Raw genomic sequence first — 16,556 nt, 5'->3', positions numbered from 1 at the left:
CTTCCTCTAATGATGTCCATTTATTCTTCATAGACAACGAAATATGACAAAAATCTCAACAGATCCCCCTGTATCTTTGAGAAGCTGATGGCTGTATGATGGCAGATACCACAGTGACAAGTACCAGTTTAATATCTACAAATGTGTATTGGTTTGCGTTTGAGTTGATGATTCAAGAATGTCTTCCCATCGCGTTTTAAGCTAATCATGAAACACATGCTGTGAAGTAAAGCTTTAATGAAGCTGAAGATGCCACTTTCTTTTAGCTAACTCCTTGATTTTAATCCCTAAACCAGCAGAGAAAGAGAGAATGCCTAATTAAATGTCAGGTTCTTCTAGCTCCGATTCCAATATGCTAAACCATTTCACACTGCGATCATCGTGCTATTATGAAGCTTGAGCAGCTAACTTTTGGCAAAAAAAAATAAAAAATTCAGTAGACCTAGCCCACATGAAACTGGCAGCTCCTGTGATTAATTTAGCTTCCACATCAACTTACAGTCAGTCAGAAAATACCTAGGCACAGTTCAGGGGATGATTCCCAATAAGCAGTTTGGACACAGCCATCCTGCTTTAAAGACAAAGTGTTTAGGCATTTGGATGCAAACTGTGCGATATTCCTCAGCCTCAAGGCCAAAGCAGCACCCCTGAGCCTGCTTTATTCAGTAGTAGAAGCGACCTGTCAGTCTGAAAGAAAAGGGCACCAGGTATTCTGCTAGTAGATTTCTTGGTGTAAAAAACAGGTATTCTAATAGGATAAAGTTAGCCTTACGTAGGTGAGAATGGTAATATCTCCTCAAAGATGTTTATAGTGCTTGGAAAATGCTTAGGGTATAATAAGATGAAATTTACACAAACCAGCACCAGAACTAATCTGTGCATTTCCACAGTGCTGCAGGCAGAAGCATTTCTATGGGTTTGCAAGAACCAGCCATGATTTATTTACACTCACATTGAAACACGTTTTCATAATAATTAAATATATTTGATACAAGAAGAGGTGTGGGGGGCATAGCTACATACCTCTGGAAGTCCCACAAATCCAAACTCTTGCGGCAAGATGGATTTGTTTGTTAGCTTGACATTTGCCTGCACAGCTTCATAGATTGTGCAGTATCCAAAATTGATTCGTGCTGGGCTGATTTCCAAATCAGAAGTAGTAACAATCGCATGGACAGTAAAATTAACTTTTTTAGCCTGAAACAAATGCAAGAGCACAGGATAAAACCCGCCATCTGTAGCATTTAAGTGAAATGTCATCCAAGAAGATAACTGCAAAAGAGTTATTCTACTCCATTCCTTGACATTAACACACGTCAGTGTAACATATCTATCTTGAACGCCAGCCTCATTGTTCTCCAAAAATAAGCAATGGGAAATGTCTCTTTGATAAGCATAATTAAAAAAGTAATAGCTCTATGTCAAATTCCATATGCTAGAATGGAATCACACCTGTATCTCCAGGACATGTAATATGCTACATCTGCAGTACAGATCAGAATGAAATGATTGCCATACAGTATCTGATAACTCTCTGGTACCAAATAAACTGCTGGGGAACAGATAAGCACTAACTGGAAAGGATTGAACTTTCTGTATTGTAAACACAGGGACAAGAAGAAACTATCAAACCTGTATTATCACTTTAAGCACCTTTTACTGTTATCACCGGACTTCAACTAGTAAAGAACTAATCTGAGATCAGGTATCATTAAGTGAACGTTCACTAAAATAATGTACGTCTGCTGTCAGTCTCGTAACCTGCATAATAAAAGTCACCAACCGTCTCCCCAATCAGTGTTGTCACTGGAACTTCCAGAATTCTTGTCTCTTCATTAAAATAGCTCCCTGCATCTTCAGGAAGAGAGTGCCTAAAAATCAAAAAGTACATTCAGTTTCATAAAAAGATTTTAACTATTTTCTAGCTAAGTGGAATAGTAAACTTTTGATGGATGTATTTCAAAACACAAAAAAAACCCAAACCTGTTACTTAAGGTCTAAAAGTTTTATACTTCATAGCTTTTAATCTTAACACAACATTTGTGCTCAAATAGAAGTATTCACATATGTAGTTGGTTAAGCATCAATTCCAGTGCTTCACTGAAGTGAAGCTGAACTAAAATCTTGTATGCAAGATATATGCAAGTATTAGGGAAAATGGTGGAAGAAAATGCCAAACAAAAATTAGTGACCTATGAAGTTCCACCTTCTGACCCAAAAAAGGAAGATGGAGTCAGATCAGAAATATTATGGACTTGTCACAGATTCCTGTACAATGGCAGAACGGCATACCTCCAGAGAGCCTGCTCTGCACAGGCACGCGTGGCAAGGGGATCTAGCCAGGAACTTAGAATAATTGACCTTGTACATTAATGTTGGATTTTTTTTTTAATTTTATTTTTTTCTTAAAGACAGGATTTTGGACACACAGGAGTTTAAGGAAGTTACACACAGAGATCTGCATCCATTTATCCTGTTTTGAAATGCCATCCAGTCATTTAAAATTCTGAAAAAATTTAAAGCTTACTTTATAATCAGAACATAAGCCTTCTGCATCATCGCTGCAGCCACCGCACATAACCAACCTGACCTGGGCAATCCCGTCCTTTCGCCACTGATGGTAGTTAATTACCAGCCAGTTTGAGGCAGAATCAATTGTATCACAAAGCACAGAGATATAAAGAAAGTGAAACAAGTTAGAGACCAACAGTGTCTGATTATACCAGATTAGCAATTTATAAGAAATATGCATTTTTCTGTAGCTGAAGCATCTTGCTATCATACGCTGAGTTTCAGAGCTGCGAGCCAAGCCAATACAAAAGCTCCAGCATTTTTAGCTCCGCTGGTATATTTATAGTGTCTTCCAGCACCCGAGTGAATTGCTTCCTGTTCTCAGGTCTCCATAGCGCTAATGTTCCTACTACTACTACTGGAATTGCATGCAATTTTTTAATGTATTGTTAAAGAATAGTTAATGAATAAGTAGCAGCCACTCAGTCACCATGGTGATCTAAAATCTTGCTGGCTGTTACTCCGCAAGTCTGAGATGGGACTTTAGAAGGTGATTTTCAAAGGTATTGCTGACTTGTTTGAAGATAGGAACTGGAGTTAAACACAAGGTAGGAATAAAGTATCGGTTTTGTCTTTGTCACAGGGCATTAGAATAGCAGAAGAAATTAATCCATTACAAAATAATCCGGAGGGGGGAAAAAAAATATATAATTGTAACTGTAGGTACACAGTGATGGACTCTAAATTAGCTGTTATGCCTTGGGGAAAAGATACTGAAATCCTTCGGATCGTTCTCTGAAAATGGCATCTTCATGCTTAAAAGCAATTAAAGAGAAGCATGAAAGACAAATCAGATTTAGACTGCCAGCATCTGCAGCACTAGTTCCAAATGGAGAAAAACTAAAAGATGTGGTATTTGGGAATTCTGAAAGTCAGCAAATTAGAGAACTTGCCTTCAAATAAACAGAAGATGTCGGCTTCAAACACCCAGCAAGTTCAGAGTATTGTAACATCTGACCAAGCATTTCAAGCACGCACAGAATACTCGGGAGAATTTCCCAAGCCTCAGGCATCTATCTGTATTGCTGAATGAGTCTTTCTTTTTACTTTTATGTTACTTTTAAAATAGCTATTCTATTAATATAGCCTATAATACTAAGTCAATGAGGAGGCATTTCCAGAAGTGTTCACTATCTCAGTACTTCACATCACCCTGCAGCAAGCTCATCTTCCTCTGGCAGACATGCGCTTCCCCTGTCCGTCTTTTAAAACTGAGCTGTATACTGAAATAGCCCGATACTTATTTTGTGTGTCAGAAATGCCTTAATCTCATCAAATCTCCTTTCTGAAGCTTCCCCATTTTTCAAAGGAAGATTAATGTTCTAAATCCAAGCTCTGCTTCTATCCACTCAGTGTAACGGTGCTTTACAGCATCTGAAGTTTAGGAACTGGAAAGTGTCATAATAATGGTTACTGTTGTTGTAATCTGATAGGATTTGAGATGTTGGAAGAACTGTAAATACTTTCAGTTCTTTGAATGCTAACCTGGTGAAAAATTTAAAAATCAGTGTTTTGACCCTCAATTTAGAGTCACAGATGCTGAGTGAAAATCCATGATATACTGACATCAGTGGGACTAGATAAACTACATGAGAAAAGCAGCAGGTTAGCAGCAGCGATCAGTGCAGAAGCTGCCAAAGTATTTGGCTGTACACCAGAATTAAGATCTGTATCATTTAATTTGTATTTGAAAAGAAACGTCCTGCTAAATTCTTTAAGATGGCAATGATGAGGTAAATAAAACTAACAGTTGTCAACAGGAACTACTGCATTTAAATTTTTAAAAAATGGAATTCTCTGTTTCTTATAACCCAATTATGTTTGTAGAGGTAGATGTCTCATGAAATGGAGAAGAGAAACTTTCTGGGATAAGGCTTTTAGCATCTTGGAAGATCTTATATAAAAATGCCACTTGAAACTCAAAATGTTCATATTTTGGGGAAAAATGTACATGGGTAGGAGAGATATGAACAGAAAGGCCAACCATTCTTACCTTAATTAGCAAGCACAGGACTTCTTGTCCAGAAATTATTTAATCAGTGATCCATGAAGTAGCCACCTGGCCTAGATAGCCTCTTTCTTGGATAAGAATAGCTTCCCCACAGAAACGGGAGCAGCCTCCCAGGAACACAACTGCTAACATTTTCACACTGCTGCTGTCACCACAGGAAAAGCATTTCCTCGCAGGTATGGGATCCAACTTCATTTCCTCCTTGAGCATCTGGCAGCTTTTATGGGGGGGCAAGAGGGGGGAGACTAGGACTACACTGACACCAGCAGCATGTCCAGCCTGCTACCGTGTGAAGGAAGAAAAAAACTTTGACCTGCTCAGGTTTTCCACTGACAGCCTCCTCCAGATATTGTCTTAAGTACTGAAAAGATTAAGCTTGTGAGGTTACCTGGGCAGAAACTTCAATTGCACGCTGAAGGATGACTGAGCTTGGATGTAACCTGTTTTTGGAAGCAGCTCCATGTGCTTACTCAATTCTTTGCGTATTTCAAACTTCAAACGCAGCGTGGCTTTTGCTCTGCAAACAGATCAGACGTGCTTAGGTGGCTTTGAGGCTACCTGTCCTGCCACGGCAGCAATATTTGCTCTCAAGAGTTTGATCCCCCCTGGCCCCCACCCCTTGCATCCCTACTCTACATTACAATTATAACTATTCCAAGCTTCCTTTAAAAGCGATAGGCATGTAAAACTGCTACGGCAAAATCACACAGTTGTATTCTCTTTTAAGATAAGTATAGCAAACAAGGGTTTGCAAGTACTATAAGTAAACCCAGCTGCATTTGAAGCAATACACACAGCTGATGGGAACATAATTATCCAAGTGCAGCACAGGGGTAAGTAAGGTCAGGGGAAAGTCAAAGCCAAATTACTGTGAAATATCAGCTAATTATATGCTCCTAACATACATTTCCTCTATCTGAATCAATAGGAATCACTCAATGTCTGAGACACCTAATTGGTCCGAGCTGCAGCACAGAACCCGCACGAGATGGCAAAGGAGTAATCGTGTAATGCTGGGTCCAGGCTATGTAACAATTGGTGGTGGGTGGGATGCCACAAAGAAAAACGAAGAGCAGCACCCCCTAAGTGTGGCCCAGGATACCCAGATGCTGCTTAAGTGGCTAACGAGCACTTAATGTCCCGGCCTGTAGCCAAAAGAATGAACGTGAAAGAGCATAATACAACTAAAACATCAACGTGCACCTAGTTTGTGAATCCCGTTCAGCCTCATTATCATTATAATTATCTTAAAACCTTCAGTACCAAAAATTAAGCCTACACAGGCAGAAAAAAACACCCTCAAACTCGGAGAGGGAGGGGAGGCTGTCTTATCTCAGAAATGCACTGAGCGTGCTGCTGCTTTTGGGTTTTCTCCCTAAAACCGCGGTGGCTTCTTTTAAATAATGTGAATTCACAGATCTGTTGTAAAGACTCCTCTAACAGCAGATACTCTACAGGGCTAGGAGTCGTGGTGTGATCAATTTGCCCTACGAATAGCGTACTGGAAGCCAGGACATGTCTCCCTGTTTACTGAGTTCTGGCCATGTTATAATACAGCGATAGCCACAAACCATACCCTGGCTTTGGAATTTTATGCCTATGTGCAAAATTGCCAAGCAATTTACAAATATTTCAGCTTGTCATTTTCCTTCTCTTGGACTGGTTTACAAGCTGTCAGTCCAGATGGTCTGCTCTAAATCAACAGCTATAGCATGTGGTACTGGGAGCCTGGACTGATTTCTGACTGTTGACAATCTAAGAGAACTATATACTACTTCATTAAATCACTGCAGATTATAACCTGCCAAAGAAATTACTTTTCAAAGTGATTTATATTGAACAGGATTCTGATAAGACACTTCCATCCTTTATGCTGCTTATTTATGCTTCTTGATTACCATATTCTATGTGACCAGAAAAAAAAAAAAAGCCACAAAACCCAAACCAAACCCAGTATTAGCTAACATTTTGCAATTCTACAGAGCCTGCTGGGGCACGTAAGCGCCAGAGCTAACTAACTTGAAAACTTGATCTTCTACTTAAGCTACAGACTACAGTGTCATAGAGTGCAGCAGCAGTGAGACACAGGCAAGTTCTTTCTGCGCTGCTTCTGTCAGGTGTCTGTGTGTATTGGTGGTGAACAAAAGGCTACGTCATCTCTATGTGTCTCATCTACTATATCATCTCCCCCAGGTCTGAGCCAAATTTTGCCCTGAAAATCTAAAGAATTCTTTTGCTACAAGTTTTAGGTGGTTTTTGGGGGTTTGTTTGTTTTTTCCCCCCCCGCTTTTCTGTAACTAGTTAGGGATCAGGACAGAAATTTGTAAGAATATTCAGGAATGGCAGGATTATTTAAGTATCTAACATTTAATTAAAGAATGTGTGTTCTAGAAGGTATGCTACTAAGATTCCACATCTACTGGAGCTGAGCTTGAGTTCTCAGCAGGTAAGGCATGTCTGCAGTTGTCAGATCTTTCCAGCAGGGCTGTGGGAACCTCACCTTTGGTCTCCCTCAGGGAATGGTTGCCACCAGCAGTAGTTCACAGACAGCACTGGAGTAACTCATTAGCTGATATACAATTCCCACATAAAGCTGTGGTAACAAACTATTATCTTTGTATGTTGACAGCAGTTTGGACACTTCGTTGTAGCCTGAAAACTGTCCTTGGCTCTGGATCCTTTGTACGTAGTTCCAGACCACAGACCTTAGTGAAACTCCCTTTCACTAGTTTTTCACCATGAAAATACAGCTACTTACTAGTCTAACCTAAGAAATTGATCTTGACTGATAGTAATTTATAGCTGTTTTCAGCAGTTTAAATTCATTCTGTTCAAGAGGTGATTTGACATGTACCATGTAGCAATGAGGAATCCTCTGATACACCCTACAGAAAAGTTTCAGTAGCTACCGGAGGAAGCGACTTCTCAGACACCACATGTAACTCATCCATGAAGCCTATCTACTTTTGCAGGATAAAATGTTGAGAAATTATATTCCTGCACATGAAATACTTTGAATTTCAGCCCAAATGACTGTATAACAAAGACAATTTTTACTAATTATGGAGAAGTGGGTGACAAATCAAAGACTTGATTTGCCAAGGTACTAAGGGCAGTACACAACATATTAACTGCTCTTAATTTAGGGAAACTTGGTGAAGGATCAGCAGGATTTTTCCCTCAGTTAAGAAGTTTTGCCCTAAGCAATTTGACAGCTTCTATCTTTGGGATCCCCTTAAGTTTTCATTAGGAGAGTTATTCTGCTTCTGTACTTATAAGTTTTATCCCTGGGTTATCTAGACCAAGTAAAATCACTTACATAACGACTTGTGCTTGTCATATCTGTAAGCTGAATTTCTGAGATAACAGCTTTACTCATTTCTTTCCAACTGTGAAGAATCTCTGCAGTCTGTAATTCTGGTAAGAGGTTTAAGAATGGATGCCTTCTACAGAACCCATCTCTCCCCCACCCTCCCACAAGCCCACCCCAATCCTATTTAAATAGAACCTAAGAAGTGCAAATTGTTAAAATAAGCATTCAGTAGTGACTGCATTAGCTAGAAGGAAGATACCCAGCACCTGAAGACAATTAAGAGAGTACAAGTTCATGTAACCACTCTAATAGCAGGAAATCTCTGGGAGCCAGTGACCTGAAATAGTCAAACTACAGTGCAAACAGAACCAGTCTTCAGACATTACTGACCTGGGCTACAAAAACGCCCAGATACTTTTCCCCCATAAACTGGTATTCAGTCACTATCCGTGTACTTACGAGGTACCTGTCACCCGAGTACCGCGCTCAATGCCTATATAGGTTAGGAAAAGTTGTACCATTCCCAGTAAATACAAAAGGACTGACATGATTTATCCAGCATCATGTCCCAAGTCTCTTAAGACTGTGATTGACCTCAATAAAGAACAGTTGCATGAGGCTGGCTTCCAGATCGTAAGTCTTCTGGGGACTTTAATTAAAGTGAAACAGCTGAGAAAAAAATATTCTTTCATAAAATTTCCTGTCTGAATCAATTATACCCAATGCGCACTTAACTTTAGACACATTTATCTCCCTAACCTTTACTGTGCAAATTTCACATGATGAAATTCCGTAGGGTTGCTATTCCCTAGGGACTTTACAGTTACACCACAGAACAGGTACAACATTGGGAATCTTGTAGGAGTGGAAAGGCACGTATTAACCCAGAGACTTCATAGCTATGGCTGCTCTTGGGAATCTGGGCTAGCAGGATACCCAAATCCAAATTCCACAGAACTCAGAGGGCTTGTAATCAGGAAGTCCTCCTGAAATGCCAAGGGAAAAAGCAAACCATTCTTCAGCTTCCTCTGATGACAAGATGGGTCTGTAACAGTGGTACCTCAAGACATCACCTTGTGCCTTAAGATCTCACTACTTAGGTAGAGAGGGCAGCTGATAATGAAAGGGTAACTCACCTGCTTCGAATCACAATGCAATCCTGATAGAGTCGGTCATACATACAGATCTTTAAATCAATGTTGGGATTGGGCACCCAGACCGGCACATCAATAGAAACTCCAATGGCACTAAAGCACAGCTGTTCATACATAAATCAAGAGTGTAATTCTTTTTGTTAGTCTCCAATTCTTACTGATCTAGACAGGGTAAGATTTTCTGCTATAAACTACAGCTGAGTAAAACAATTTATTATTCATATTGCAACAGGTTCTTTCATTAGTCAGAGCTATGAATATAATTTGTAAAATAAACCTAGATATTAGTGTCCCAGAAGAAAAAAGAATTATACTTTGGTTTGGATTCTTTGACAGAGAACATGAAGGAAGAGCATGCTGCCTGTGATAATGAAAAGAAATATTTAAAGTGCATGTAGCTAAAGTGAGCGTGCCATAATTCAGAAACTCTAGAGACTACAGCTTGTTTAGCCAGCAAAGAAATACAGTAATGGCAGCACAGTGCTGTAATTCCTATAACAACCTCAGGTCTGACATCAGTAACCACATAGCTCAGGCTTGGATAAAATGATCCTGAGAGAGAGGGTACCCGAAGGAGCCTTCAGCAGGCGCCGGCAGCTCCTTTTGTCGCCTAGTCCATCTGCAGACCCTGGGCAGAGCCAAGACTGGCCTATGGAGCTTCTTGGAAGTTTTTTCTTTATTTTTTTGGCAAGCTTCTGTGAACTGTTCCCAGGCAGAACTTGGCTTCCAATAAAGTGTGGAATCAAAATATGCTGAAGTGGTAACTAAAGTTGTCATCTCTTCCAGCTTTCACACATCACTCTCACTGCTGCATGCTAAATAATTCCAATTCTGACATATCAGAAAGAAAATAAGCTACGTAGGTTGGGAATAGAGAAGAATACTTTTGTATTTGTTTCCAGGACATTAGATGTTTTCCAGCACAACGTTTGATAAAATGGGAATATCAGCAGTATTTGCATGGAAATTTAAGAGAATCAACAGGTTTAATAACCGTACTGCACCAGAAAGAAGAGCTGTGATTTACAAAGTTACCTCCCATCAAACCACACGATACATAATCATGTGGTACCTCATTATTTCTTAGAACGTTCATAAACACATCTTCCTCTACCTCCTTCTCCTGTTTCTAATATAGGATGCTGAGCAATTTTAAATCTTGGGAAAAGCAGAAGTAGGAGGATTTTAAACTCTTTTTTACAGTGTTTTGAAGCAAGTCTTGCACAAAATCACTCACCGGTTTGCAGTCTGGGTTGTCAAACATGATCACAAACTCTGCCCGCACATCCCCAGGGATAGCTGGGACAAATAGAATCTGAAGTTTGACTGAGCTAAAGGGTCCAATTTCACCTTCAGTAACCTAAACAAGAAGTAACATGTTTTTAATGAAAATCTGACTGCATTACTGTAGCTGGCTATAAGTTGTATCAAAATAAAGAAGCAACATTTACTCATACCACACAAACGCTCTATTACACCTAGTTTGTAACTCGAATGAATGCACTATGCAAGGGGAAAAGTCCTTGTCAGTAGCTCCCCAGGAGGTTCTGTGTGGGGAAAAGACTGGGCATGGCACATGGTTTCACAACAGACATGGTCAGGATCTTACTGAGAGCCTCCTTTCACTGCACGACAGCTAGATAATGTGCTTTACCAAAGTGTTTCCATCATGTATTGGTGAGCATATAACTAAACCATGGAGAATCTGTCTTGTGCTACCACTCAACAACTCCACTGATTTCAGCATTAGGTCTCCCCGCCTTTTGCATGCGTAGGCAGAAGCCATAAATGCTAATATGAACCAGTATCTGGGCTCTCGTCCCCAGATTTTTTAATATGGCTGAAGTCTGACTTTTCCCAGACATTCTTCCTTTTGTACTGTCACTAGACTTTGTATGACCACAGAACACCACAGCAGAAAAATCAGTTTGACTAAAAAAGAGAAAAGAGAAAGAGTTAAATTATGGCAAATGTAAATCTCTACAGAATCTCAGCTCAAATAAGTCTTTATAGGTCAAAAGAAAGAGCAAGTGTCATATGATTTCATTTTAAGAATTAACTGTGATACAGCAAAGTCCAGAGGGCTTGAAATTGATCATGCGCTTAAGCATTTCCCACCAGAGCCAAAGCAATTTATTTGATGTAGGCTTAGACTAGTGAAAACCTTGTCTGCATCTCAGGATATTCATTACCTTTCCAAGCATGATTTCAACTGGTGTTTCTTCAGCAGAAAGTTCTACTAAATTATGCGCATTGCCCGTGTCTAGAGCTGCTCTGGAATTTAATACGTCTTGACCAAGTCCTTCTGGGGGAAAAAACACAAACAAACCCCCACAAAATTCTGGATGTGTGTATAGATTCACTAAAAAATATCAAACAGAGCAGAAGTACATTGATTTTGGTCAGTACTGCAAATCAAATAATGTATACCAATGACGTGGAAATAAATGCCTAGAAGGAAATTTCTGTTTGGCCATACAACTTTGCCCTCATCCAGAAGTCCACCTTAGGCACCTGAGCCTTCCACGACACAGTAACAATATTAATGGTTCAGTAAGATAAAGTATATATTGGAGATTGTTACATCAAGAAATGCAAATTCAGCTGAAAGCTTAAACTGGGCTTCAAGTACAATTTCAGTGGGACAAAGCAATGCAGTCAGGAGGCTCTGCAAAGCAAGTGAAAGTGCTGCTTCGCTTTATTTTCAAACAACTGCAATAATAAGTACCTTTTAATTAAACAGTCTCCCACCAGGGCTTCGAAGTGCCTTAAATTAATGCATCACGAGAGAGACGAAGTTAACTCTGGACTGTATGACAGTAATCGATTGGCAACCATTTGCTCCATGTCAACCAGGAAAAAGCTCATGGTGTCATGAGATATGGTAGTGTGCCAAAGCAATGGATTATTTTATTTATTTAAGGTCTGAAAACATCTTTAAAGGTATGTGTTCTGTGGAGACCGCTACCATGATTAATGGAATCACTCCATTTCCCAATACAGATCCTAGATTTAAAAAGAAAAACCACCCACAACCTTTTCATGGAACTTTTAGTTTCCTGCAATTGGAATGATCAATATCATGAAGAAATATTAAAGAATACAGATAAGAAAGAAATTAAGAAAGTCTTTCTTAGTCTTTCTGGATTTTATTAGGCACATAGTAAACATTAGGAATGAGATGGAAAATGTCTGAGGAGGTTCATCTTTCTGCTTCCTTGTTCCTAGAATTACAGACTACAAAAATAAACCTGTCATGTGGATTTCTATTCTGAGAAGTGGGTATTCAGTTGCTGAGACAAGAATGATAACAATTTTGCAGTTTCTGTAAGCTACTCGGCTTCTGTATTCTTCTGAGACCGAATTGTTGATCACTAATGAGAAGTGAGATTCTCTGCTGCTTTTGATATAATGGTGTCAGTACGTTATTTTTAGTCATTTTGGGTGAGACAGCATACAAAGAAATATAACATTACTACTAGAATGACAAACTTCTTGATTTACTGAGTAACTTTGCAAACTGAATCCCACAGTTCATTACAGGAAACTACAAATGGATACAGCTAGGCTTGGGAAACTGCACTGCCGCTTTTCTACAGTAGTCATCTCACCTGTGGAACCACCGCTCAGGCTCGTCTCAGCCCTCTGCTGCTCCTCCTGGGCTGCGCTGCAGGGCGTTTCTTCACCGTGGTCAGCACAAATTTGGTCCTTCTTTTCAACTACAGGTGTCACAAGACTATTGCTGACTTTCTTTTCAGGAACACAGCCGCTGAAGTGTCGAGTAACCTGTTAGAAAACTCAGAAAAAATATTTTCTACTGTGACTGTTTATCGAGCTTGCACCAGCTCCAATTTTATCAAGGACTTGTAAATCAGACTTGGGTTTTCTTGCAACTCTTCCACGTTATAACACCACCCAGTTTGTCAGCTCTGCACAAAGTGTCTGAGTTTTGGCATGTTTCTTCAACAGTCTCTGCTTCATTCCCACCCAGGACGTTCCAGCGAACACAATATTACAATCATTTGCATTCGTTCCACTATTGATTTGAGAGATCTTCCTTCCAATCTTTTAACAGCGTTTTAACACTGCTTATTATTATAGTTTTCCGGCAGCAGCCCTCAATGCAATTCTTAGTTTGACTAAGATTCCTTCCCTTCTAACAACAGCTTGTCCATAACTGTGACTGTCCTTCTTTGATAGGTAATTTGAACAGCTCTGAATTTTTAAAGGAAGATCACAGGCTAGTGCTCCCAATTCTCACTACTCTATTGCTAGTTTTGCAACAGTTTGCATTTTTCTGAAGTCCAGGAGCCAGGATTTTAAATTACCCTGTCAGAATCTCCTCTTTTAACTAAGTATTTCTTCCTAATTTTCATGGATGCAGAGAAAATAGGAATCATGACATAAATAACTAAAATGTAAAAAAAAAATTATTGTTGGTTTCCCCCCCAAATACCTGGTTTTAAATTTGTTTTGTGATATTTGTGGGTCTAACAGATTATACTAAGATATGCCAACCCAAACATAAACAAACTACTAGAGGTTGAACCAGATGATCTTCCAAAGTCCTTCCAACCTGAGCCGTTCTATGGTTCTGTATGATACTACCACACTTTGCACGGCAGAACATTTCTATCAATTTAGGGAAATGCTTTTGAACCTACCATTCTTCCAGGAGAAGATTTTGCCGTTGCTCTGCATTTACTACTGTCACCTGCTGACGTCTGAACTTTGAATCTTGTTCCCAAAGCTCCACTGTTTGTCAGGTTGATGGTCCGTGAAATTGTCTCTCCCACCACATGGCTGCCGAAGTCAATGAGCTCTTTATCTAGTGCCAGCTGTGAGAAGACAAACTATTAATTACTACTGTCCTAGATAGTCAGTAATGTCAATTGAATGAGCATCCACCTTTTCAAGAATAGGACTTTAAAGTTCTTATTATCATTTCAAAGACGGTATCAAACAGCAACATGAACTGGGGATATCCTTCTGCCTTTTTGTAGAAGCCAACTCATTAAAACACTGTCTTGTTAAACTGAGCCACTTCCCTTTCAGTCCAATATATGACAATGGAAAAACCAGGGTAAATTCTGTTCACAGCAGCAGCTTGCGTAGGTCTTCAGGTAGTAACTCTGGAAGTCGGTAATATTTACACACCAATTCAACATTGTTGCTCTTGTGTTACAGTAAAATGGTTTTACTGGTTTCAGCATCAAGCTGAAAAGCTAGCTGCATTTACCATCGCATACTGACTACATACCTGTTTATAGCACATCCCGTCTTGTTTCTGTGAGCTACCATGGTTTACAACGTGTTTAAAAAGTAATACACTACTTCATATAGAATTTAATGACTCTGTTACTGGATATATAACAACAAAAGGCTTGTAATTCAAGATCAAGCATCAAAAAGACAAAGACAACTTGGTTGCTTGCTAATATCCTCCTTACAGCTGAACTCTTCCCACTTCCAGGGTATAAAGAATGGGAGCTCCTGCATGTAATTAGCACACAATGATGGTACGAACTCTCAAAGATGCATGTGCTGGCTTTGCTGAGAATGGCATTGCGCATTCTCATCTTCAAGGTCTTAACTGAAAACCAGAGTCCTATCCACATAGTCAGGTTTAAGTATGAAATATTGATGTGAAATCATTCTATCTTCCTTCAAGCGCTTAAAATTAAGCGCATCCTTGAATACTTTGCTAGATTGCTAATATAATAATTACAGTGCAGTGCCTTTCAGTTACTTCCCCCTTTATTTTCTGTGTAGCAGATTATTCTGGATTCATTTTCCTGTGCACAAAAGTTTCGGTGTGCAGTCCACTAAGGAAACTTTACATGCAATCTTACTCATTCAATTTACTGAAACGTAGCATCACAAACTCCAGGAAGACATTAATATGTTGAAAGCCTCTTAGTTATTTTTACATTTTTGTTAATTAAGTAAGCCTCCAGTATATCCCCAATTTTGTGTTTGCCAGTTATATTCCTATACTGCGCATCTCCTTGCATAATCTTTTTCCTCTAGCATTGTATATTCTCATCTATAATTTCTTTTGGCCCGTAAAGCCAAAGCTGCTCTTAGCTGTGAAGGAAGTAATTTTAAAAAAAATAAAAAAAGATGATGACGCTATCTCACATTTTCTATTACTGTTGTTATACTGACACTGAATAAACTTTAAAAAGAGTCACTTACAATGCATCTCTTGGCTGTACATTTCAATGGAACAGAAAAAGGACCAGTCTGTGCCATAAACATGACTTCTCCTTCCACAGTTTCATTTATCTAGGAAAAAAAATAAAATAAACCCAATTAAGTCATTTGCAAGGATCTAGCCCATGTGGTCTGATGAAAAATACTTTCACTCATTCTCTGAGTAACATTAAAATATATCTCTACAGATTCCACATTTCCACTTTAAAACAGTCTTTGGTAACTGCCTGGCTAACTTTAGCCGGGCAATATTATAAATCTTCTCGTTTGGAGCAAGTTTCAAAACATACTCCAAGAACACTTAACGACAGGCATGTTTCTGAAGTGTGCCCCTACATATGCCTTACTACAATTTAACAGAGCTTGAGCATGCACACAGGTGTCCAACTACAAAAGCGCCTTTTCTAGAAATATAGTTTGTTTCTTTGTTAACAGTGAAGAAACCAAATTAATGATGTTTTTATTCAGACTAGTGGATTATACTGGCATTGTGTAATTTAGAATTCAGGTGCACTTACCATTGGCTTAAACGTTACCACTATTTCACAAGACATTCCAGAAGACATTTTGCCAGGTGGGTCGAAACTATGGAGATAATTAACATAAAACTCCAAATTAAAGCTATGTATGAAACATCCAGCTCCTATTCTGGTAACAGTGGCAGGGTTTTTTTTATTTTTTTTTTCCCCCTTACTTGGATTAATGACTTAGAAAAGTCAGAATGAGTGACAGATTAATGAAAAGCTACAGAGCCCTGCTGCAATTGTAAAACTACAAAGCCACAAAGCCTGATTCTTTATTGAGGTTTTACTCAGAAAGTCTTAAAGTGCTTTTAAAAGGCAAGAATTATTGCCTTCATGCTACAGACAGCCAGACTGTAGGCAAACAGGTGAAGCCAAGGCTCAATAATATCATTAAGAACAGGGTGGACCAATTGCCTTTTTTACCAACTAGGCAGCAGCCTTTTCCCACTACCCATTTTGTGTGCTGCTCTGTAACATCTCCCCGGTCCAAATAGGAAATGAAGAGGAAAGAAAAAAAAGAAGGTAGCTGCAAATGATTAGAGTGTGCTGCAAACTGTATCCAAATTATCTTGAATAGAAACTGCCACTTATTTCAGTGCCTCATTCATGGTCTCTGTGATGCAAGTAAAATGCCCATCAGAAGACAAGAAATCTCACAGCTGCACTCGAAATGAAATTATTAAGGCCCTACTGGAGACCTATTCTGCCTGACAGAAAGAGAAAGGAAGCTAGACAAGATAGATAACTCAATGTTGCGAGCCTCGGGA

At 39.3% G+C, this 16,556-nt stretch overlaps 1 protein-coding gene across 3 annotated transcripts in view; it reads right to left on the bottom strand.

Moving 5' to 3' along the window:
• The window catches only part of CFAP74 (cilia and flagella associated protein 74), a 44,828-nt gene that overhangs the window by 12,506 nt on the left and 15,766 nt on the right, over positions 1-16,556 (bottom strand). For 2 of the 3 annotated variants that reach the window (XM_063353638.1, XM_063353640.1), the window contains 10 exons: positions 15,784-15,850; positions 15,248-15,337; positions 13,714-13,887; positions 12,661-12,835; positions 11,242-11,354; positions 10,287-10,409; positions 9,032-9,153; positions 4,971-5,099; positions 1,784-1,871; positions 1,024-1,197 (listed from right to left, as the gene is read on the bottom strand). In XM_063353638.1, the coding sequence (XP_063209708.1) occupies positions 1,024-1,197; positions 1,784-1,871; positions 4,971-5,099; positions 9,032-9,153; positions 10,287-10,409; positions 11,242-11,354; positions 12,661-12,835; positions 13,714-13,887; positions 15,248-15,337; positions 15,784-15,850 (1,255 nt within the window). The remainder of the gene's footprint in view (positions 1-1,023; positions 1,198-1,783; positions 1,872-4,970; positions 5,100-9,031; positions 9,154-10,286; positions 10,410-11,241; positions 11,355-12,660; positions 12,836-13,713; positions 13,888-15,247; positions 15,338-15,783; positions 15,851-16,556) is intronic. The other variant, XM_063353639.1, reaches the window with a different exon arrangement.

This window comes from Chroicocephalus ridibundus, chromosome 16 (genome assembly GCF_963924245.1).
Source record: "Chroicocephalus ridibundus chromosome 16, bChrRid1.1, whole genome shotgun sequence".
In the NCBI taxonomy this organism is placed as follows: Eukaryota; Metazoa; Chordata; class Aves; order Charadriiformes; family Laridae; genus Chroicocephalus; species Chroicocephalus ridibundus.
Note: the sequence above shows the minus strand (reverse complement) of the source record. Positions and strands in the feature narration are given on the sequence as shown.